Source organism: Eretmochelys imbricata, chromosome 8 (assembly GCF_965152235.1).
Source record: "Eretmochelys imbricata isolate rEreImb1 chromosome 8, rEreImb1.hap1, whole genome shotgun sequence".
In the NCBI taxonomy this organism is placed as follows: Eukaryota; Metazoa; Chordata; order Testudines; family Cheloniidae; genus Eretmochelys; species Eretmochelys imbricata.
In genome coordinates this window covers 90,822,133-90,845,792 of record NC_135579.1, presented here as the reverse complement: position 1 = coordinate 90,845,792, position 23,660 = coordinate 90,822,133, and the positions used below count along the sequence as shown (strand labels likewise).

The 23,660-nt window shown below is 46.7% G+C and overlaps 1 protein-coding gene across 2 annotated transcripts in view; it reads left to right on the top strand.

Annotated features, from left to right (window-relative positions):
* The first annotated feature begins 12,841 nt into the window (after positions 1 to 12,841).
* PGM1 (phosphoglucomutase 1) overlaps positions 12,842 to 23,660 on the top strand; it is a 28,733-nt gene continuing 17,914 nt past the window's right edge. The window contains exon 1 of one of the 2 annotated variants that reach the window (XM_077825313.1): positions 12,842 to 13,157. In XM_077825313.1, the coding sequence (XP_077681439.1) occupies positions 12,912 to 13,157 (246 nt within the window). In that variant the 5' untranslated portion in view covers positions 12,842 to 12,911. Of the gene's footprint in view, positions 13,158 to 22,118; positions 22,704 to 23,660 lie in introns of those variants that run through there. The other variant, XM_077825314.1, reaches the window with a different exon arrangement.

The window sequence follows — 23,660 nt, the reverse complement described above, 5'->3', positions numbered from 1 at the left end:
CACATCCCTGAGCAACATAGTTATACCAACCATAACCCCCCGTGTAGACAAAGCTTCTCCTAGGACATAGCTACTGCCTCTTAGGGAGGTGGATTAACTATGTCAATGGGAGAGCTCTCTCCCATTGGCATGAGAGCATCTTCACTTAAGTGCTACAGCAGTACAGCTGCACCGATGCAGTATTTTAATTGTAGACGTGCCCTAAGTCTTGGAAATATTAAGAGCTGGGACTCTTGATTTTATTTTTCCGATCTATCAGTGATTTTATTTTTCCCCTTTAGTGTTTGATGTTGTTAGTACTTAACTTACACTTGCTCTAACTGATTAAGCCACTGCGTGTTTTTTTATTCCTTTACATTTTAATAAAAAATCTGGCTATAAAGTGTCACAGTCAAGCTCCAGCTGCTGGACACTTACAAAACTGTTGAGTATGGGGCCCAACTTGCTGGACCAGTGTGCTTTTAAGCTCCCCTTTGTCACTGGGTGAGCTCCAGCCACTGTCTCACACTTCAGCCTCTCTGGCACACTTCCTGGGTGTAAAAAAAAAAATACCCAAGGAGTACTTGTGGCACCTTAGAGACTAACAAATTTATTTGGGCATAAGCTTTCGTGGGGTAAAACCCACTTCATTGGATGCATACAGTGGAAAATACAGTAAGAAGATATATATACAGAGAACATGGAAAAATGGGTGTTGCCATATACACTGTAAAGGGACCAATCAATTAAGGTGGGCTATTATCAGCAGGAGAAAAAAAACTTTTGTAGTGATAATCAGGATGGCCCATTTCAAACAGTTGACAAGAAGGTGTGAGTAACAGTAGGGGGGAAATTAGCATGGGGAAATAGTTTTTACTTTGTGTAATGACCCATCCACTCCCAGTCTTTATTCAAGCCTAATTTAATGATGTCCAGTTTGCAAATTAATTCCAATTCTGCAGTTTCTTGTTGGAGTCTGTTTTTGAAGTTTTTTTGTTGGAGAATTGCGACTTTTAGGTCTGAAATTGAGTGAACAGGGAAGTTGAAGTGTTCTCCGAATGGTTTTTGAACGTTATAATTCTTGATGTCTATTTGTGTCCATTTATTCTTTTGTGTAGAGATTGTCCAGTTTGGCCAATGTACATGGCAGAGGGGCATTGTTGGAACATAATGGCATATATCACATTGGTAGATGTGCAGGTGAACGAGCCTCTGATATTGTGGCTGATGTGATTAGGTCCTATGATGGTGTCCCTTGAATAGATATGTAGACAGAGTTGGCAACGGGCTTTGTTGCAAGGATAGGTTCCTGGGTTAGTGTTTTTGTTGTGTGGTGTGTGGTTGTTGGTGAGTATTTGCTTCAGGTTGGGGGGCTGTCTGTAGGAAAGGACTGGCCTGTCTCCCAAGATCTGTGAGAATGAGGGATCGTCCTTCAGGATAGGTTATAGATCCTTGATGATGTGCTGGAGAGGTTTTAGTTGGGGGCTGAAGGTGACAGCTAGTGGCATTCTGTTACTTTCTTTGTTGGGCCTGTCCTGGAGTAAGTAACTTCTGGGTACTCTTGTGGCTCTGTCAATCTGTTTCTTCACTTCAGCAGGTGAGTATTGTAGTTGTAAAAACACTTGATAGAGATCTTGTAGGTGTTTGTCTCTGTCTGATGGGTTGGAGCAAATGTGGTTGTATCGTAGAGCTTGGCTGTAGACAATGGATCGTGTGATGTGGTCTGAATGAAAGCTGGAGGCGTGTAGGTAAGTATAGTGGTCAGTAGGTTTCCGGTATAGGGTGGTGTTTATGTGGCCATCGCTTATTAGCATGGTAGTGTCCAGAAAGTGGATCTCTTGTGTGGACTAGTCCAGGCTGAGATTGATGGTGGGATGGAAATTGTTGAAATCATGGTGGAATTCCTCAAGGGCTTCTTTTCCATGGGTCCAGATGGTAAAGATGTCAACAATGTAGCGTAAGTAGAGTAGGGGCGTTAGTGGACAAGCGCTGAGGAAGCCTTGTTTTAAGTCAGCCATAAAAATGTTGGCATACTGTGGGGCCATGCGGGTACCCATAGCAGTGCCGCTGATTTGAAGGTACACATTGTCCCCAAATGTGAAATAGTTATGGATGAGGACAAAATCACAAAGTTCAGTCTCCAGGTTTGCCATGATATTATTGGGGATAGTGTTCCTGACGGCTTGTAGTCCATCTTTGTATGGAATGTTGGTGTAAAGGGCTTCTACATCCATAGTGGCTAGGATGGTGTTTTCAGGAAGATCACCGATGGATTGTAGTTTCCTCAGGAAGTCAGTGGTGTCTCGAAGATAGCTAGGAGCGCTGGTAGCGTAGGGCCTGAGGAGGGACTCTACATAGCCAGACAATGCCTGAGATGATGGGGCGCCCAGGATTTCCAGGTTTATGGATCTTGGGTAGCAGATAGAGTACCCCTGGTCGGGATTCTAGGGGTGTGTCTGTGCAGATTTGTTCCTGTGCTTTTTCAGGGAGTTTCTTGAGCAAATGCTGTAGTTTCTTTTGATAACCCTCAGTGGGATCAGAGGGTAATGGCTTGTAGAAAGTGGTGTTGGAGAGCTGCCTGGCAGCCTCTCGTTCATATTCCGACCTATTCATGATGATGACAGCATCTCCTTTGTCAGCCTTTTTGATTATGATGTCAGAGTTGTTTCTGAGGCTGTGGATGGCGTTGTGTTCTGCATGGCTGAGGTTACGGGGCAAGTGATGCTGCTCTTCCACAATTTCAGCCCGTGCACGTCAGCGGAAGCACTCTATGTAGAAGTCCAGTCTGTTGTTTCAACCTTCAGGAGGAGTCCACGCAGAATCCTTCTTTTTGTAGTGTTGGTAGGAAGGTTTCTGTGGGTCAGTGTGCTGTTCAGAGGTGTGTTGGAAATATTCCTTGTGTCAAAGACGTCGGAAGTAGGATTCCAGGTCACCGCAGAACTGTATCATGTTCGTGGGGGTGGAGGGGCAGAAGGAGACTATATCCCTTCTGGAACTTGAATCACATAGCTCAGCTACTGTAGGCCCTCAGGATCAGGCCAGACCCCCGAAGACATCCCAGTAGCTTAAAAACAGCCACTCCCAGAGATCCCTCCTTGTGGGCACTCTGATTTATAGTTTACCCCTTCAGGGATACATGGTACTTGAAGTAAATAGGCACCGATTGCGCATAGGGTTTCTAACATAATTACTCTTCCTTCAAACAGCATAAGAGATATACAGATCTAAGCAAAACAAACACCTATATGCCATTCCTTGCCTCAGTTTCCTCACCACTCTTGAGTGTTTTTCAGGATTTGGGTCAGTGTCCTTTCAGGGTTCCAGGTTCCCCTCATCATTAGTCCTCCAGGTCTGGCACCTCTTCCAAATCATGGAGTGTCTCTCTCTCTCTCTCTCTGGTTCCCTGCAGTCAGTGACAGTGTCCTTCACCTCTGGCTGGCTGCAGTCAAAAAGGTTCCCTTACTCATGATACATGCCCCCCCTTTGTCACTCTCCCTTGAACTTCTCCACCTTCGCATTTTTTAACACCTGATTTCTTTGTTCCCCTTCTGGGGATTTTCCATTCCTCCAAATCCCCCTCCCAGCAGATCACCCAGAGGTGAAAGTAAGCCGGTACGCCCCAGTACGGTGTACTGGTAAGAGCCGGTGCTCCGTACCAGGACCGGCTTTCCCAGACGGCAATTTAAAGCCACTACCACAGCTGGAGCCCCGGGCCCTTTAAGTCTTCCGGTTAAGGTCATGTCTCTTCCAGCTGAGGCCACGCTCCCTGCTCAGGACTCTGGCATACCGGTAAGTCCTGTAACTTACTTTCACCCCTGAGACCACCTGTAATGATGACTGCATTCTTCCGATTTAGGCACCCTCCCCCTTATCACACTCATTTTCCTTCCAGTCATTAACAACTTCTTTTGTTTGTTCTGTAGCTTCTTCCAGACAGGGGGATACATGATAGGCCCTTATCAGCCTATGTCTGATTTGCTACATATAGAGTATTGGAGTTATCCATAGAGTTCACAAAATCATCCATAATTCATAGGTTTTGTCACATAAGGTCATAAAGAAATAAGCCCTGTAAGAAAGATGAAGGCTTTTCTCTGTGTTCTTAGCTGCTGACTTTAACCAACTGTCCTCAGGGTGAGCTGGAATAAAGAAGCTGGATGTGACACCCAGAAACAAGCTGAAACAGAAATTACACAAAAAATTCTGAAGCTGTCGGACATTTTGTCTATTGCAGTTTTTATAGTTATGCTAAGTGTCAACATAAAGAACTGTGACACCAGCGACTGGCTTCTTAAAAGGCGTCTGTTTAAATTTATGTGACCTTGTCTAACTGGGTAGCAAGTAGTCTTGAAAAGCTATATTTATCCACCAGCAACTCTTGTACTCTGACTTATTCTGCGGTAACTGTATATTAGGCAGGGAAAGGTCAGTTCTGAAATGAGAGCACTGTTACAGGACTGCCGCAATTTACATACTGTAGGTACCAGTGCTTAGACAGATCTTACTGTGATCTGGTTTTCTTTAACCTGTAGGACAGACAATAAAGGTCCATTTTCAGTATCATTTGGAAAAAGTATAAGTTGTAGCAACATGCATTGTAAATATTTAACCTCTTGGGCCTGACAAGCTAAACCAGCCAACATTTAGAACCCTTCTGTAAGGGCACTGTGAAAAGATGGCAACTGGACACATCTTTGAAAGGCTGCCCCAGGGTCTTGATAGTACATAAACAGTCGCTGAAAGTTTCATACCACTAAGAAAAAGCCGGTAGATTGGCTGGGAAACAGTAACAAGACTTTGCTAGATAAAATGGTATAAAATGCATTACTCCTGTCATTGCATTCCCCATGCTTATAAAATCAAAGTCCAGCTGGTTGTAGCAAGAATCTGATACGCCTTGTATACTCATTTCAAGACTGTTGTTAAAAAAACGTATGGACAAATTTTCTCCCAATTTTGCAGAAACCATCTCCTTTGTCTTTGGAGAGTAAATCTGCCAATTTTCTGGCCATGGTAGTTTTTCAAACCAAAGTTACAAAGAAGCTGAAATGGGCTTGGACAATGGTAGTAGATTGCCAGCTTAGCTATAGGCGGGGACCTAGGAAATCTCCATGATAAATGGAGGAACCGGTATAGCTGGCGCCCATCCAGGCACTGACATCTTCAGAGGCTACTGACTGATATGGACAGCGCTAGGTCAAAGGAAGAATTCTTCCGTCGACGTAGCTACTACCTCTCGGAGAGGTGGATTAACTATAGCAATGGGAGAACCCCTCCCGTCACTGCAGTGAGCATCTAAGTGCTACAAGCAGCGTAACTGCTGTGCTGCGGCTGTGCACTGTAGCATTTTAAGTTTAGACATAGCCTGAGAATCTCATTTCATCTGAAGAACTTCCTTGCAGCGTTGACTCCCCGCTATCATAGCATCGGCCAGATTTGCTGGTTGGTCAGTACGATCTTGTCTTATGTCCAGCAGGTTGCGGGTCTCCAGAGTTGATGATTGTATCTGGAAATCTGTGACAGACACGGCTTGGCTCTGTGTTGTTTCTGTAATGGAAAGCATTTTTGCGTGGACAAGTTGTTAGCCTGACTCACAGTCCCCTAGGGGGACTGGTGGGACTGCTTTGAGTCTGGCTCCTACCCTTCGACCCATCTGGCTTGGGTGACCCTACCAGGAGTAATACTCCAGCAGGCATAGCTCTCAGGGTCATCGGAGCATTCAAACCTTTCCACCCCATCAAGGTGCAGTCCTTGAGGAGCTGCAGGAGAAAATGGAGGATCCTGGACACCCTAGAGGACTCTGACTTAGGCCCAGAGAACACACAAGGGTGGCAAGAAAACTGAAGCAGGGGAGGGCAGGTAGGTGTATCCTCAGTGAGTACTGCAACTGAATACTCCTGGTCCTGATAGGTGGCCTGCTGTAAAGAGATCTTATTCCAGAACGGCGAGTCCGTTCTTTCCTGCTCTTTGGTGGCAGCTAATTCTGCTAGGGTCAAGGGCAGCATGTCAAGGGGCATTCCTGTTTTGGGGGACAGTGGAGTTGGAGCACATACCCAGCAATCAGCCTGGTTTGTTAAAGTAGCAACATGGTGCGCAAGCGAAACAAAGGAGTTATGCTCCCGATATGCACAATTTGGAAATACCAATACAGAGAATAACAATGTTACCCAATTAATTATCACCAGAGTCTTCCCAACCCAGGGCCTTCAGTACCTGGGTGGGCCCATTTTAGCATTAAGGTGCCCGCTATTTGTGTCTTTTAAACAGTAGCTTTAGCCTGAGATCGTCAATAGATGAGGAGTCAGCAGGTTGGACGGTCCACTGTTCTGCTGACGAGGGGGCAGGTACTGCCTTCAGACAAGAGTGATGGATCCAGTTCTTGTGTCCCTCGATCTTTGCCGCTGTATGGGAGATCAGCAGGACGGTATAGGGTCCTTTCCACTTTTCCTGGAGAGGCTCGTCTTTCCAGGTACGAACAAGCACAGAGTCACTGGGCTGTAAGGAGTGGATGGGAGTGTCCAAGGGGAGAGGCTGGGAATCCTTGGTATACCTGTGAAGAGACAAGAGAACAGCAGACAGGGAACACATATACTGTGACAAAAAACCATTACCCAACTCCCATTCCCCTGACAGAACCGGGGTGCCATTCATAGGCCATGCCCTTCCAAACATAATTTTAAAGGGACTAAGCCCTAATCTACCCTGTGGGAGAACGCGGATACAGAGTAGGACGAGGGGCAAAGTATCAGGCCATCGCAGTGAGGCTTCTTGGCACACTTTTGAGAGATGCTGTTTAAGGGTCTGATTGGTACGCTCCACTACACCACTGGCTTGCGGTCTCCAGGGCGTATGGAGTTTCCAGGGGATTTGTAAGGCCTATGAGATGCTTTGAATGATTTTTGATGTGAAGTGTGTCCCGTTGTCAGATTCCATCCACGGGGGGAGTCCAAAGCGAGGAATGATCTCCTTAACAAACTTGACTGCCACTGTTCTGGCAGTGCAGTTACGGCATGGGAAGGCTTCTGGCCATCCGCTGAACCGATCCACTATGACAAGGATATATTTGAACGCTTGGGTCCGGGGAAACTCAGTAAAGTCTATTTGCCACACTTGTCCGGGGCCCGGAGTGGGTTCTAGGCCAGCTGGTGGCACAGGATGTCCCGATTGGTGGTTATTCTTTTGGCAGACTAAGCAGTCCGCTTGTACCTGGGCAGCCAGGGGTTGGAGTCCGGAAGTGATAAAAGTATTTTCCCATTAGTTGGATAAGTGCTTCCCTGCCAGCATGAGTGGTTTGATGTAGTTTCTGCAGCACTGGCCGAATTAGGCCCTTTGGTAAGAGGACCTTCCCTTCTGGGGAATGGAGCCATCCCTCCTTTTCCCGGAGACCGAGTTTGTGAGTTAGCTGTCTCTCCTCCCCAGAGTACTGAGGGGTTGGAAGCTCCCCTACTGATGGGATAAGGGCATGCATATGGGCGTTCTCAGTCTGAGGGGATGGCAGGGTGGCAGCATGCTTAGCCTCTCTTTCTGCCCGGGCATTACCTCTTGCCACATCTTGATCTCCCCTTTGATGGGCTTTACAGTGTACCACTGCCACTTCCGAGGGAAGTTGTATGGCTTCTAGGAGCCGGAGGATTTGGGGCCCGTACTTGACTGGGGAGCCTTGGGCTGTCAGCATTCTCCTTTGCTTCCATAGGCCAGCATGACCATGCAGCACACCAAAAACTTACTTTGAATCAGTAAAAATGTTGACCCGCTTTCCTTTTGACAGTTCAAGTGCATGGGTCAGGGCTATTAGTTCGGCAAGCTGGGCAGAGGTCCCAGCAGGCAAACCTTCAGCTTCCACAGTGTCATGGAGGGTCACAACAGCATAACCCGCCCTCCTTTGCCCATCTATTACAGTACTGCTACCATCAGCGTACCACTCATAATCTGCATTTGGGAGAGGTACATCCTTTAAATCCAGACAGCTGGAGTACTGGACATCTATGATCTCTAAACAGTCATGTTTCTGTTCCTCTGTTTCTGGCAAGAGAATGGCTGGGTTAAGGGAGGGGCAAGGCTGTAAGGTGACTTCAGAGTTCTCTAACAGCTTAGCCTGGTACCGAGCAATCTGAGCCTGGGTGAGCCAAAGCCCTCCCTTTGCATCCAATAAGGCTCGGACCATATGGGGAGTATAGATTTGCATAACCCCTCCCAATGTTAGCTTCTCGGCTTCCTCAAGCACTAGGGCAGTAGCTGCTTGTAAACATGCCGGCCAACCCTTTGCAACCTGATCCAATTGCTTAGAAAAATAAGCCATGGGACGTCTCCATGCTCCTAACAGCTGTGTAAGCACTCCTAGGGCCACCCCCCTTCGTTCATGTACATACAACTGAAATGGCTTAGAGAGATCCGGCAGGCCCAGAGCCGGGGCTTCCATCAATTTTTTTTTCAGGATTTTAAATGCCCTGTCAGCCTCTGGGGTCCAATAGAAGGGGTCATGATCTGCTCCTTTTACACAGTCGTACAGGGATTTAGCCCACAGTCCAAACTCTGGGATCCAGATCCTGCAAAAGCCTGCCATACCCAGAAATGCCCTGAGCTGCTTACGAGTGCTTGGGGTAGGAACTTGACAGATAGCTTCCTTTTTTTTTTTTTTTTTTTTCGCTTGAACGCTGTCGCTCCCCTTGCCTTAGCTATAACCTGATTCCTTTACCTCAGACAACACAGTTCTTAGGAGGATATTACAGTCGTCTCAATCCGGCTTGTGACTATTGAGGCACCCCTCAAAGACTGATATAAACCTGCTTGGGTTCGTTGAGAATTCCCCAGCCTGTGTTTTAAAAGCTGCTAAGTCTATTGGATTGAATGGCACATGAGTGTAAACTTGCATAGTGGTAGCCTAACGTCCGTCTGCCCCTGGGCAAGCCACAACAGTCTCGGTAAGCAAAGGATAGAGTCCCACCAACGGGGCAATCTCTGTAACCCGAGGCATCCAACCTTTATAAGGTGGGGGTGTGGGGGCCGAAGAGGACACCAGCTCTGCCATTACAGTGGTGGTGGGGGTCTGGGGACTAACATTAGCTGCTACCGAACCAGTCAGAGTCAGATTACAGTGCTGTAAAATATCTGGTCGAGTACATAAAGTCAAAAACAAATGCGCATACATATGTTCATTCCATTTCCTTGTTCTCTGACAGAACAGGAGTAACTGAAGGATCGTGTTGTAATTAATTGACCCTCCTGGTGGCCACCACTCCTGCTCCTCTAGTTGATATTGAGGCCAGTCAACTGTACAGAATCGTTTTAATTGGCTCTTAGTCATCGGATCTGCACCAAATACCTTTCAGTTTGCTAGAATGCACTCTAGGGACGTACACCATGCCCTAACTCCTGAGCTCTGTCCCTGTCCCATACCTACAGGGTAACTCTGGGCGTCCCCAGGTTCCAACAGAGCATACAATCTGGATTTCAAAAGGTTCCTACCTTATCCGAGGGACCAGTTCTTCACCGTCGTCCACAACTGCAAGGGACCAGTTCTTCACCGTCGTCCACCACAATTGCTTCTCCACTATATGAGTGCGTTGCACCGTTGTGCCCTCTGGGGTTGATCAAATCGCGTCTCCTCCGAGGCCCCCGATGAACTCACCGGTGCGCGCTGGGCGTCGGTTCTCGCCGCAATCCTCGACCTCCAGGAGGGGTCCGGGCAAGGCTAAATTGCAGCCTCTGCCCACCCAGGGACGCCAAAAGCTGTTGCCGGCACCCAGTGCCGAGAGGCTGAACAACAGCTTGAGTTGGTTCGCTACCCCGTGTGCTACACCCAATAATCACAACGGGGAGGAGAAGCAGAAAAGTTTATTTGAAGCTTCAAAAAGGTACAGGGAGATTTGAATCTCAAATCCTGTACACAGAGCAGGAAGTTACACAGGCTTTTATACATCCTTTTTCCCAGCATACTTATCCAATAGCAAGCTGCCCTAAGTATCCATATAGCCAGCCAATCCAGTTCCCAGCTAGTTCCCTGGTTCTCTGTATCATTTGTTAAACTATACATAAAGCTGCTTTATTCAGCATTGTTCTTCCATATCTGCCCTGTTTGGCCTTGCTTAGTTTCAGGCAGTCTGACTCTGCAACATATTGTTGCAGATTCTCAGCGTAACTGCTGTGTGTGCCTCCAGGCTGGGGGAGCCAAGGACGCTTGGGCCTAGTACGCAGAGCTGCTGCGAGTGCCTCCAGGCGGGAGGGGGGGGCCAAGGACACCTGGGCCTAGTGCGAGGGGGCTTCATCAACATTCGTGGTCTTCCATCCCCTCGAGTTACCTAGTGGCCATGCCCCAGTGTCCCCAACATAACCACCACCCATCATTTAAAATAGTTATAAGAAGCCCTTAATGTCTTTAATAGAACCCGGTGGCTTACACACCAGGGGCCCCAAATCAAACCACAGGCCACCCAAGAATTTGAATGATGTGGGCAGATGGCTGTAAACGATCTCCTGTTTGATTCCTGCTGTGCTGTATTCAGGGAAGCAGGACTGTGTACATTCTTTGTAAGGAAGTAGGTGTTTCTTTGGTGCAATCCTATCACCAATTTCTCCCCCTAAATGGAGCTACAGTACCTACAAGACCTTGAATTTTCAGCTAACTGCTCAGGTCACCATGGCTACTCAGAATTTTATGAGCTAGATAGCAGAACCTTGTACTCCAAATGCTCAGCTCTGTTCCCCATGAGCTAAAACAGAATTGGCGCTAGATGTTAGCAGCATAGGGCCTATGTTACAGTTGTGCAGTTCTGATTTCAGCAATAGAGGGCAGTGGTGCACCTACCTACACACAAACAAACCTTTTTATTAATTAATAGAAGCAGAAAGATGGGGGCTTCATGGACCTGGTGCTATCTACTGTACTCAGACACAGAAATACATGGTGTGTGCCCTAAAGAGTTTCCAATCTAATATATAATAATATGTTGTCCTTATGTAATGCTTCACATCTTTTAATTGCTTCACAGCCTTCACTGAATTAGTGCTCACTTTCACGCCACTTTGGAGGGAAGCATTATCCCCATTATACAGATAGGGAAGAGAGGTGGGTAGATGATTTATCCAGGATCTCAGAGAATCAGGGGCAAAGCATGTGGTTGTGGTATAAATATATGTTTTTCACTGAACAACACAACATTCAGACAGCAGAGGTCCATAATGCCAAGTGTCCATGCCCACACTGTATGCCTTTATTTGAAGAGCTCCACAGCGTTATTACTGATTGGTACAGGCAAGTTAATCACAGGTGTGGTGACTGTTGCCAGTCCATGACTGGGCAGCATCCCCTCCTGACCTTAAGTCCAGTCTTCAGAGCTTGATATACAAGGTCTTCGTCTCTGAGGCAGGCAATGTGACCTAAAAGGACCAGCCAACGGTGGCCAACGATGACTTCTGTCTGCTCGAGGTCAATTCTCAAAACTATATCCTTATTACTGATCAAGTCAAACCATCTTATACCCACCAGTCGCTGCTGACAACACATATGAAATGCCTCTCACCCTCCTGATGTCTTGTTTAAGCAACGTCCATGTTTCACATCCATATGAGATCCATACTTTTGGATATCATTTCATCTTTGTTTGGTTCCAGACCCTGTGCAGGTCCTTCATAACTGAGGCTGCTAAACCAGTACTCCTTAGGACATCTGGCTGGCTGCATCTGTTTGCCGACAGTTTACAGCCTAAATAGATTAATGAAATCATACGCTACACATGGTTTGTCCAGAAGCACAGAGGTCTGATATCACAACTTTGGGCCAACCCTCTGGATTCTTGTTTTTGCCCAAGAAACTCTCAGCCCAGAGTAGCTGTCTCTTGCTGGAAGCTCTCTAGTGCAGTGGCTCTCAACCTTTCCAGACTACTGTAGCCCTTTCAGGAGTCTGATTTGTCTTGCGTACCCCAAATTTCACCTCACTTAAAAACTACTTGCTTACAAAATCAGACATCAAAATACAAAAGTGTCACAGCTCGCTATTACTGACACGTTGCTTAGTTTCTCATTTTTACCATATAATTATAAAATAAATCTATTGGAACATAAATATTGTACTTACATCGCAGTGAGTATAAACAAGTCATTGTATGAAATTTTAGTTTGTACTGACTTCGCTAGTGCTTTTTATGTTGCCAGTTGTAAAACTAGGCAAGTATCAGAATGAGTTGATGTACCCCCTGAGAACCATTGCTCTAGTGCATCTCTGAGGGCTTGTCTTCACAACTGCACTAAATCAGCACTGCTGCACCAATGGGGTGGTGCCGATTAAGTGCTTCTGGTGAAGAGGCACTTTGTGGACCGTCGAGGTAATTACTCCACCTCCATGAGAGCATCTCCCCTGGACATAGCACAGTGTGGAGGCGGCTTTAAGTCAATGTAAGTTACCTCGCTCAGGGGGGTGCTTTGCGTCCTGACCAAAGCGTGCGATCACCCGCATAATCCAGGTCAGCAAAAGAGGCTGCATATCAGTTATACATCGGGTGACCAGATGTCCCGATTTTATAGAGACAGTGCCGATATTCAGGGCTTTGTCTTATATCGGTGCCTATTACTCCCCACTCACTGTCCCGATTTTTCACACTTGCTGTCTGGTCACCCTAGTTATACAGTTCTGCACGGACTATAGAGGATCAGTGCCAAAGACCACCCAAGGGAGATCACCCAGTGGCCGGATCTCATCCCGCTGTAGCTCCTCCAGGGGTCGCCCTTCCCCACTCAGCGCAGACATGGGGCCCAGGCCACGGGGGGCAGCCGGGAGGCCTCGGCTCCCGTGCCTTTCAGCGGGCGGAGGAGAGGGCTGCGTGCGGGAGGCTGATGACAGCGGCAAGCTCCGCCCAGCGGCTGCGCCGGGAGGAGGCAGGGAGCCGCGCCGCCGCCACCCGCAGCCCGGACGCGCTCGGCCGCCCCAGCCCGGCACCATGGTGCAGATCGTGACGGTCCGGACCCAGGCCTACGCCGACCAGAAGCCCGGCACCAGCGGGCTCCGCAAGCGGGTCCGGGTGTTCCAGGACAACGCGCACTACGCCGAGAACTTCATCCAGAGCATCCTGGCCACGGTGCCGCCGGCCGAGCGGCAGGAGGCCGCGCTGGTGGTGGGGGGCGACGGCCGGTTCTACATGACCGAGGCCATCCAGCTGATCATCCGGATCGCCGCCGCCAACGGGGTAGGGGGGCCCGGCCCGCGCCCGACGTGCCCGCCGCAGCCGCTGCGCCCAGGCGCGCCCGGGGCAACACCCCGTGCAGCCCCCCCCTGCTGCCCTCCCCTTGGACTGTGCATCGTGGGGGGCAACGTGACCCTGAGTTGTGCCCCCCCCCCGGCCGGCGAGGGCTGCCCTGCCGCGGTCCCCACTCCCCGTGCCTGGCATGCACGGCGGCAGCGGGCGGTGCAGCTTCTCGCCGGAGCCGAGTCACGGTGACAGCGGGGGCGTGATTCCCCTTTTCCCCATCGCACGTCTCCCTCCCCTCCCGCCCCGCCGTCCGCCCGGCCTAGCGAGACTGAGAGCAACAATCTGCAGTTGATGGGGCGGGGGGAGGCTGCCGGGGGGCAAACAGTGGCGGGGGGGATGAAAGCCCTTGTTATCTGGAGGGTTGGAATCGCTGTGCCCTTCAGACACCGCCTGTCGGCGGACAGGGTCTGATTGCGCATTGCCTAGGTGTGGACGGGTGAGTTACTGAGGGTTTTTGGTTTGGTTTGGTTTGGTTTTGGTTTTTTTGCACTGAGATCCCTGCTAGCGGGGGGGAGGGGTGGCACTACTCTTGCATTCACCTTGGGGAAAAGCCTTAGGTCTGATGCTCTTTGACATTTAAGTTAACCTTTCAGGCATTAGAGATACAGTTTCCGTAGCTTGCTTCAGCAGTGCATGCTGCCCTTACTTAGACTGGCCAAAGGTTATTCTTATTGACTTTATAGGGCTTTTGTAACATTGCAAGGCACGACTGCCTAGCGCCTTGGAATCCATCTGATCTGCATGGCAGAAACTTTTCTTGTTAGACACAATGGTTTGTTTACCCAGTTGCAAGCTCACACTATGGCCTGGATGTGCAACGGCTACAATGTTCCCACCCCACCTGCATTTAAGGAAACAGCTCTGGTCTTGTTATGCTGCTAGTTCCTCACCCGCATGAGTTAGTACATTAGCCTTGCACTAGAAAACAGGGCCTCAGGGCCCGTTGGCTTGGTATGTTTGTGGCAGAAGGCAGGAATTGTCTGTCCCCAGCAGTGAAACTGGCTCCTAACTGCTCACGAAACTAAAGTAGTAATTATTATTAGGCTGTGAAGAAAGTTCTGTCCAGGCTTGCACTTACACAAGTGCTAATGGCAGAAGCAGGAAACTGATGAAATTTTCTGCACCAATACAATGGAAGTAAATTGACTTATACAGCAGGCATTGTATAAAACCGTGAAACTGGGAGTATGGATTCTAATTAATGATATCTAAGATAACTGGAAATTGTAGTCTACTGATGTGGATATGCACAGAGATTCAGAATTTTAGTTTCATTGCTGAACTGTAGAAGCAATCAGATGTCTGTAATTAAAGATGGATGTATAACTTTGTCAGCAGCGTTCCCTCTAATTTTTTCCACCCGTGTGTGGAATGAATTTTGCTATGTGCACCGATGTGGAGGTGATGTATGACACGTGACCTTCATATTGGTGCACATAGCAAAATTCATGTGGTGGGGGTGGGGCCGTGGAGTTCAGACTGTGGAAGGGGGCTCAGGGCTGGGGCAGAGGGTTGGAGTGCAAGGGTGTGGGGGTCCAACTGGGGGTGCGATTCTGGGGTGGGGCTGGGGATGAGGGGTTTGGGGTGCAGGAGGGTGCTCCAGTGGTGAGAGAGGACTCTCCCCAGCAGCACCTGGGCTGGGGGGGGAGAGGCGCCTCTCCCCGCTGCGACACCTCCGGGGCAGGATAGGCACCCCGGCCCTGGCAGGTCCGGCTGGGTCTGGGCCAGGGGAGGGGCGCCGCGGCAGGTCCAGGCTGGAATGGAGTTGGACATTTGAATTCAGAATGTGGGACTGCTTGATCAATGTTAATTGTGCCCCTTGGCATCTTTCTTTGTCTGCCAGGTGGGGATGTGATGCTGCTAGGATAACTCAGTAGATGCTAAATCTGCAGAGATGAGCCTTGCCTCAGCCGGCTAGTTACATGTAACCTGACAAATGGACCGTGTCATGCTGTTCTGGGCCTCCTGGTTGTTCAGATGCCTCTCATCAGCAAGAGACGTTTTCCTTTGTAGGGTGGTGTGTAGGGTGAGCTGAAGATACTGGCTAGTTGCAGACAGTCAATGCAGCAGTGTAGGAGCATGGGCAGTTAAATCCACTTGAAGCCAATAACATCTCACAGGGTAAAAATGTAATTTACAAGAAAAGTCAGATAGAACTTTGTCTTTTATATTCCCCTCATGGCAGCTGCTCACTTTGTAACCTTCAGTTGGTGCCTAAGCCTGTCATTCCTTAACCAGAATGGCCCTTCCTTGTGTATAGCGGTGAAAGGAGTGGATGGAGCAGCTTATTTTAATTTAAAAAAGAAAAGAAAACCGCTGTGGTAGAGCCGAAATTTTTTTAGAACAGGGGTAGAGCAGGAATGTCACATGTGTACGTAGCTGCACTGGCAGCAGGGAGCACTTCAGAGCCTCATGAATAAACAAATAATGGAATTAGTTTTAGCAGGATAAAGGACTGGTTTGTTCAAGTTTTTGGAAGCATACCCAGGCGTCCAGTGGGGTCTGGCGCTTTTCCAGGAGTCTGATCACCACACCATTGGTGATGCTTCCGCCCACTCCAGGGCCCACAAGAGGTATGGGGAGAGGGATGGAAGCTAGGCCAGCCTGCATCCTAAACAGTCCTTTCATTAGGTGTGGCTAGCACTCTTACACTTCCCAATAACTGCTGCATCTCTGAGTCTAGGGATAGCTTTTTCTCTCGGGAAGGGGACCCTCCTTAGAAAAAGTATTTCTGTAGTTTGTGGTTAGAGGGTTTTCCTTGTAATGTGCTTTCTGGGGGACTGGGGAGAAAAAGCCGGTGTGTTGTTCTTGCACACTGGTCCTGCAAACACTTATATGCATGTGTAACTTTGTGCACACGAGTAATTCCTTTTAGTTCACTATGTGTGTAAAGTTATGTGTGTCCAAGTGTTTGCAGGAGCAGGGTCCAAGTGTTTGCAGGAGTAGGGTCCAGGATTAAAGCAATCATCAGCCTGTGCTTCCCATCCCCAAAAAGCACATTAGAAGGGTAAAACTATAACCTCGACTACAGAAATATTTATTTTAAGGAGGGTCCCTTTTCCTAGGTAAACTGACACTACAGTACACATAGCTGGAGCAGCTATTTGGAACCTTTAGTCAGACACAGTTGCATGTCTTGAGGGGCCTGTTTGCCAAGGGGTGTTTACTTTGCTTAGTAATTGGTCTGAATAGGTTAAAGCTGTTTGTTAGGGCAGAATAGGGCTCTGAGAAAGAAACAGGGAAACACGAAGCAAAGGAGGAAGAAAAAAGCTGATACAGATTGTGTGGGATAGGAGGCTAATGGCTGATTATGTGCAGAAAAAAGGTTTACTTTATACAGAGCAAGGAAAGGTATTAACTAACTTAAAAACCAAACAGCTACTGCCAAAGACATCAGTAGGCTGATCATCGCTGAAGATTTCAAGCAGGAATATTATGGTGGTGCAGCTCTTTGAAACTTCTACTGAGGCAAGCTTTGTATACTTTCCTTTGTGAAGGAATTGAAAAAGAAAACCACCAAGGAGAAATTTTTTGTCATACTGAAAAGGAGAACTAAATTTCACACTAGCAGACCAGGTCTTCACTACAGACTTAGGTTGACAGAAGCTGCCTTACCTCCATCTAATAATGTATGCATCTTACACTACCAGGTCCCTTCCGCCAACCTAACTCACTGTAACATTGACTTAATTACTCCACCTCTGCGAGAGGTGTAGTGCCTGATTCACTGTTGATGGGTCGACAGAGAGGCTATGTAGATGCAGCGTTGTGTATCTTGATTGAATTGGACTCCAGGAAGTGTCCCACAATGCTCTGTTGTGACCGCTCTGGAGATTGTTTTCAACTCTGCTGCATAGCAGCCAGGTAAGCAGGAAACAGCCCAGAAACTTTTGAGATCCCATTTCGTGTTTCATCAGCGTGGAGAGCTCGCCAGCCCAGCTAATCATGGCAACTCAATGCTCCAAACGCACCTGGAGTACACTGGAAGTGGTGGATCTTACTGGTCTGTGGGGAGAAGAGTCTGGGCAGGCACAGCTCCGATCCAGCCAAAGAAACATAGACATGTATGAAAAGATCACATGGGACATGGGGGAGAAAGTCTACAGCAAGGACACGCAGTAGTGCTCCATGAAAATCAGAGACATTCCAGGGGCAGGGGGTGGGTGGGAGGTGCACTATTCCTTCCACTCAATACTGGGAGAGGGTACTCAGAACAAAAGGCAGCCATTCAAAGACCTTTGATGGGCAAAACTGTTTTGCTTTTACAGACAAGATGACTTGGTTTCTTCCCTCCCAATTTTATCCCACCATTTTTCCAAGGTTAAATTATTTTCCTGTTCTTTCAGTTTCCTTGTTTGTGCAATAAAAGTCAACGTTTCAAGAATGAAATGCTCTATTTATTGCAGTCATGGGGGTTGAGAGGAAGAGGGGTACAGGGAAACTGATGCAACGGAAGGGATGGTATGGGAAGGCACAACACAGATAAGCAGCACTCATTACTGTGGCTCATTACTGAAATGGGTTTTCAAAGCCTTCTGAAGACACAGAGCTCCTCGCTGGGTTTTTCTTATTGCCCTGGTATCTGGCTGCTCAAAATTAGCTGTCAACCTGTCTGCCTCCACCCCTGGAAAAACTTTTCTCCCTTTGCTTCACAGATATTATGGAGCCCACAGCAGGCAGCGATAACAATGGGGATATTGCTTTCACTGAGGTCTAACTTAGTAAGCAAACTGCGTGACAAACCCTTTAAACGTCCAAAGGCACATTCCACCATCATTCTGCACATGCTCAGCCTATTGTTGAACTGGTCCTTACTGCTTTCCAGGTGGACGGGTATGGCTTCATGAGGCTGGGTCTCCCAGGATCACTCTTGGCATTTCAACATAGTCAATGGTTGCATTGTTGCCCAGAGTCACAACCCATCTTAGCAGAAGTCGATTAATGGCCCTGCACACTTGGATCACAACAGCTTCCATGGTGGATTTACCAACTTGGATTTGATTCCCCACTGACTGGTAGCAGTCTGGCATTGTTTGCCACTCGCTTCTGCATTGTCAGAGCAGCTGTCATTTTAGTGTTGCTGTGCTTCAGGGCCAGGGAAAGCTCTACACAAAGTTCCTGGAAAGTGGCCTTCCACATTCGAAAGTTTTGCAGCCACTCCTCGTTATCCCATAGCTACATAATGATGCAATCCCACCAGTCAGTACTTATTTCCTGGGACCGGAAATAGTGCTCTACCGTGTTGCTGCTGCGTGACTGCCAGGAGCAACCGGGAATTGTTTCATATTATGGCTTGCCTCAGGGCTGCTCGAAGGAAATCGCAGTGTTCCATGCAGCGGCTCCTGTCTCAGCTCTGGAAATACTGCAGGATAAGGCGCCAGGTGTTTGTAATGATCACAGCAAGAGTGCACAGCTCTGCAGAGTCCAGGCTTCTCGGGCTATGGCTAAGGCTAAGATTTAGTCACCGGTATTTTTGGTAAAAGTCATGGACAGGTCACTGGCAATAAATAAAAATTCACGGTCTATTTCCTGTACATGAATTTTACCAAAAATACCCACGACTAAATCTCTGCTTGTGGGCCCCGCTGCTCTGGAGGGCTGCTGCTCCGGGGGGACCCTGCTCCAGTGCTGGGGGTTGACTGCCCCGGCTGCAGCTCCCCGGGGACAGCTCTCCAGACGGCCTCTGGGTGCCCTGGAGGCCACTGCTCTAGCCACCCTGGGACTGCTGCTGCTCGGGTGGGCCCTCAGGACCGCTGCTCCGGTGCTCCCTGGAGCGAGCCACTTCTTGAGCGGTCCTCGGAACCAGCTGCCCGGGGCCGCCTGAGCAGCGGCCGGTGCAGCTGACCCCAAGGACCACCCGAACAGCTGTCCCTGGGTCACTCCAGCAACGGCTGGTGGAGCTGACTGTGGGGTGCCCTGGAGTCAGCCGCATCAGTTGCTGTGGAAGTCAGAGAGAATCTCAGCCTTAGTTATGAATGCATAGCAGGGTTTATGGGCCTGCTGTATGTGTGCTAACAAATTAGAGAAAATTTCTAGTAATTAGAGCGGGGAACACACTGAACATTTCATGTTCCCATGCTGTAGATACTCATAGTTATATTGTGTGTAAATGTGGAGCTATATAGACTGTAATTCACTTGGAATTCTTGTAGTTAATTAATCTTGAAGATAATTTCATTCCATCTGATCTAGAAAGAAAGGCAGGTTCATTTGTTCTTCTTTCTCTGGGCTTTCCCAAAACCGTTATTTGATTCCAAAATGATTCTTTCACTTTAGAACTGATTGTTGTAAGTCTGCTTTATACAGTAACTTATGCTCAGGTCTCTCATCTCAAAAGATTCTCTGCCAGAAGGTAAATGTCTTTTATAGTACAGGGTAAGATTCACTGTCACTGGTAATATAGAACTTATGGAAAGGTGACTTTGAGAATCTTAGTACAGAAGGCTAATGGCAGAATTTGGTTCTCTGCGTTTTTCAGAATCACACAGGCTTAGTTTGATACAGTTTGTGGTACTAAAAGCCAATATGTAGAAATAGCAGGAAAATGACCTTTTGACTAAGACTCACAGTCTAAAGTTTAAATTTTCTGAAAACACAGTCTTGTTTTGTCTTTTTTATCATTAACCAAAGTCAGCTCTTAGCAGGAAAAAATGCATAGTCCTGGCCACGTTCTTGCATGTCCAGTTCCTCTTGGTAGCAAACTAGAAAACTGCACCAGGAAATACACCACAGCTTTTCTATCTTTAAAAACCAGGGGTAAAATCCAGGATTTTGTGAGAAGTGCCCTTCCTCCCCACCCCCATTCATCCTCAGAACAAGGATGGCATGGGCAGTGGCAGGGGAAGCTTTCCCACCCAATCTCCACTCTGCCAAGGTGGAGACATTGGGCAAAATCCTGAACCCATTGAAGCCAGTGGCAAAACACCCACTAAGCAGAATGGGCTCAGGATTTCATCCTTCATCTCTAGTTCAGCTTCAGACCTTTTTTCTTTCTTCTGGGTCTGTCCGAAGGGGTACTGATTTTAATAGTGGTATTTTTTTTTTTCATACAGACACTTGCCCATTAAGGGGTAAGTTGTGAAACAGCCATCAGGTGAAAAATAAAGGTAAAAGGTCTTGTATTCCATGCCCAACCCCAACCAGTCACTGCTGATCGGCACTAACATCAAAGTAAAGTAAAAGGTTGATTCCTGTTATCTGGAAACTTCTAAAGTACCTGGTCTAATTTCAGGATGAGAACTCTGCCGGGGCGGCCTGAGATGCCTCTGAAACTTTGTGGTAGAAAGTCAAACTAAATGAAGCCACGGGAGATGTACTGGACTTTGGTAGCTGAATTCCCCTGCTGCTTAATTATACGTGAATTTGGGGGGGGGGGGGGGTTCTTGTACAAGTATAAATCACTTGGTTCATAGTGGCCTTTCCCCCCTGCCAATGGGTGCGTAGTTTCATGTAAATCTCCCCCATACAATAAAAGGGGAACTTGTTCTAAGAGTTTACTTTTTGCATGTGCTTGAATAATGAGGCATTTCAAGGGGTTGGACATCCTACAGTAAGTTGAACTTACAGTGCCACCTGGGAGCGAGAAGGGAAACTGCTTGCCTAGTTGTTTTAATAAATACCAATGGGAATTTCCGATGTAAATCCTCCTGCAGTGATCAGAAAGCAGACCTGCTGTGTGAACTAAGTACAAGTAGAACCTTGTTAGTTAACCCTGGGAATTGTTTTTCCACTTCTGTACCACAAGAGGGAAACCTCTACCTAAGAACTTAACCACAGTGCCTATGCATTTCAGGACACCAAAGTAAAGATGAGTTAGTTAATACTAATCAAGAGCTTTAAAGATGAAAAAATATTTTATTTGGATTCATAGCCTGTTTGTTCTCTCCAGTTGCAGAGCTGAGACCTCAAGAAATCATCCCCATAGAACACTTTGCAAATGGTCACAACAATCAAATTGTATTAAAAATTATGACTTTTTTTTTGTGCTTTAATAGCAAGTAGGCTGGACTGTAATGAAGTGTGGCTTCATAAATTGCTCAATTAATGTTTGTTAAATGTTTAGAGATACTTGGATAAAAGACTCCACAGAAGCACAAAGTTTTATTCAAAAGCATTGTTGGTTATTTTTAACCAACATGTTAACTTCCCAGAATTCAGAAGGACGGTACTGCCTGCATTTTAAGAAAGTTGGCATCTCGCCAGTCCAGATGACGTTTTCTTGGGATTTCAAATAATTTGGCTGCCATACTCTTCTGCCAGAGTTAATCATGTTTCAATATTCACAGCTTTATACAAATGTAGTTTTTCCAAAATAATAGTATTTTGTAAAGACCCTAGGGGTAAATTCTGTTCCTAGTTGGACTGTGGTAAATCTGGAGTAACTCCATAAAAACCATTGCAGTTACTCTGGACTTTCCAAGTGGACTTTGGCCCATCATGCCCAGCAGGTAACTCCAATGTTTATTAGAGGAAAGCCACTCAATTAAGCACTATAGAATACTGGCAATGGAGAAGTTATTGGCTGTCAATGACGGTAATATAAGGAAACTTTAGGTAACTGAGATCTTCTGATTGCCATTTTAAGAGTGACCTTTAAGTTGCTGGTCTCCACAAAATAACTTTAGCTGTGTACAGCCGTGCTTCCTGAACACTTACCTTCTCAGTATTCACTTCCCAATGAGGACTGAGTGACAGTGGGAGTTACAACTGGCAGACCTGGCAGAACTTTATGAATCTGCTTGTCTGTCTAAAACGATTCCAGCTCTGCATTGGTTTAGAGAGCAGAGCCTGGCAACAAATCAATGCTTTTGACTGAAGGGCTGACCTACTAAACAGCCTCTCTTGCTATCCCCATCCTAACAGATAATTGGACAGAATTAACACTGTTGTGGTCTAGTGTGTGATAATACAAGAACTGCACAGAACTACTGCTTCACAATCAGAAGACCTAGAGAAGACAAATCTCCTTTTTCTTTCCGTTTTCATGAGGGATTGCAGTGTGGAATTATATGTATTCTCTCTGACAGTGATCTTGCAGAACAAGTGCAAGAAAACTTCTTCAGTTACCGAAACCACATTCAGTACAAGGTTCAAGGAGCTATTTTTGGGCACTTGACTGCTTCACAGAACTTCTAACTAGTAGATGTGCCATTGCTGATGTCAAGGCTGAGTTTTCTTTTATTTTCACCATAATTTATTTTAAATGTATTTATATGAAAAAGGAACATGGAAGACCGTCCTCTGCTTATATTGACTTTGCCAACAGCAGCTTATTATGACCAGAAACCGGGAACCAGTGGATTACGGAAGAAAAGCTATTATTTTGAGACCAAGACAAACTATCTGCAGAATTTTGTCCAGAGTATATTTTTTTCCATAGATCTAAGAGATCGACAAGGATCTACTATGGTAGTTGGAGGAGATGGGAGATATTTTAATAAGTTGGCAATAGAATTGATAGTTCAAATGGCAGCTGCCAATGGGGTTGGTATATGATAAAAATGACTAAATTCCTAGTACTGTAGCTGATCTAAGCAGAAGTATAAAGTCATAGTAGTTAAGAGGTGTTCTAAGTTTTAATTAACTAATTTCCCATTGCCTTTTAAATGACTGCTATTGGTTAACTGAGAATTATGGATCATTGTTAAGTGTTTTAATGGAAAATTACCTTTAGTGATCTTGAAATTACCCAATTTAATTTTTTAAAAGCAATTTTGTCATTTAGCTTTGAAGAGAAGTGAAAATACATTTGCAATCGGGTAGCAACATGTAGAACTACCAGTGTGAAAATAAATATTGTTAGTTTCTCATTAATGCTCATTTTGTTGGTTTGCAGCAAATTATTGGCATTTGTGCTTATCAGAACTATCTTCATCAGCTCACAATGCCATTGTTAGTAAGTAAGTGATTGGTAAAGAGATGGGCTCTTTGTGCTCAGAGACCACTCTGCTTTGCTCTGCAAAAACAGTTTCATTATGGTCTGAGCTGCTCAACAAATGAAAAGGCAAAACACAACGTTTGCAGTTTCTCAATAGATATAAATAGCTATGTCATGAATGTCACCAGAGCATTTGAAAAAAAGGATATCATGTGTTTTAGCAAGACAGCTGGACCCCTCTATAGTGAACTCCAGTTGTGGTGACATTCCACATGTTGGCGTTAGAACGAAAGTCCTAACATCTTTTAATGCAATGCAGCTCACTTCAGTTTTTAATAGATTTCTGGGCATGAAGTTTTTCTGTGAAAAAGGCAAAGATTCCACTGAAGATTTTATTTTATTTCTAAGGCAGAGAGAAAATAATACTAGCTGCCTCTACTGCTATTAAAATCGCTCATGGGGAATTTGTGACCAAACCACTGATCTGATAGTATCATAGTTCATAGCAAACAGGTAGAGAGAGTTCAGTCCCATTCCCCCCGCCCCCCCCGATCTCTTGATCA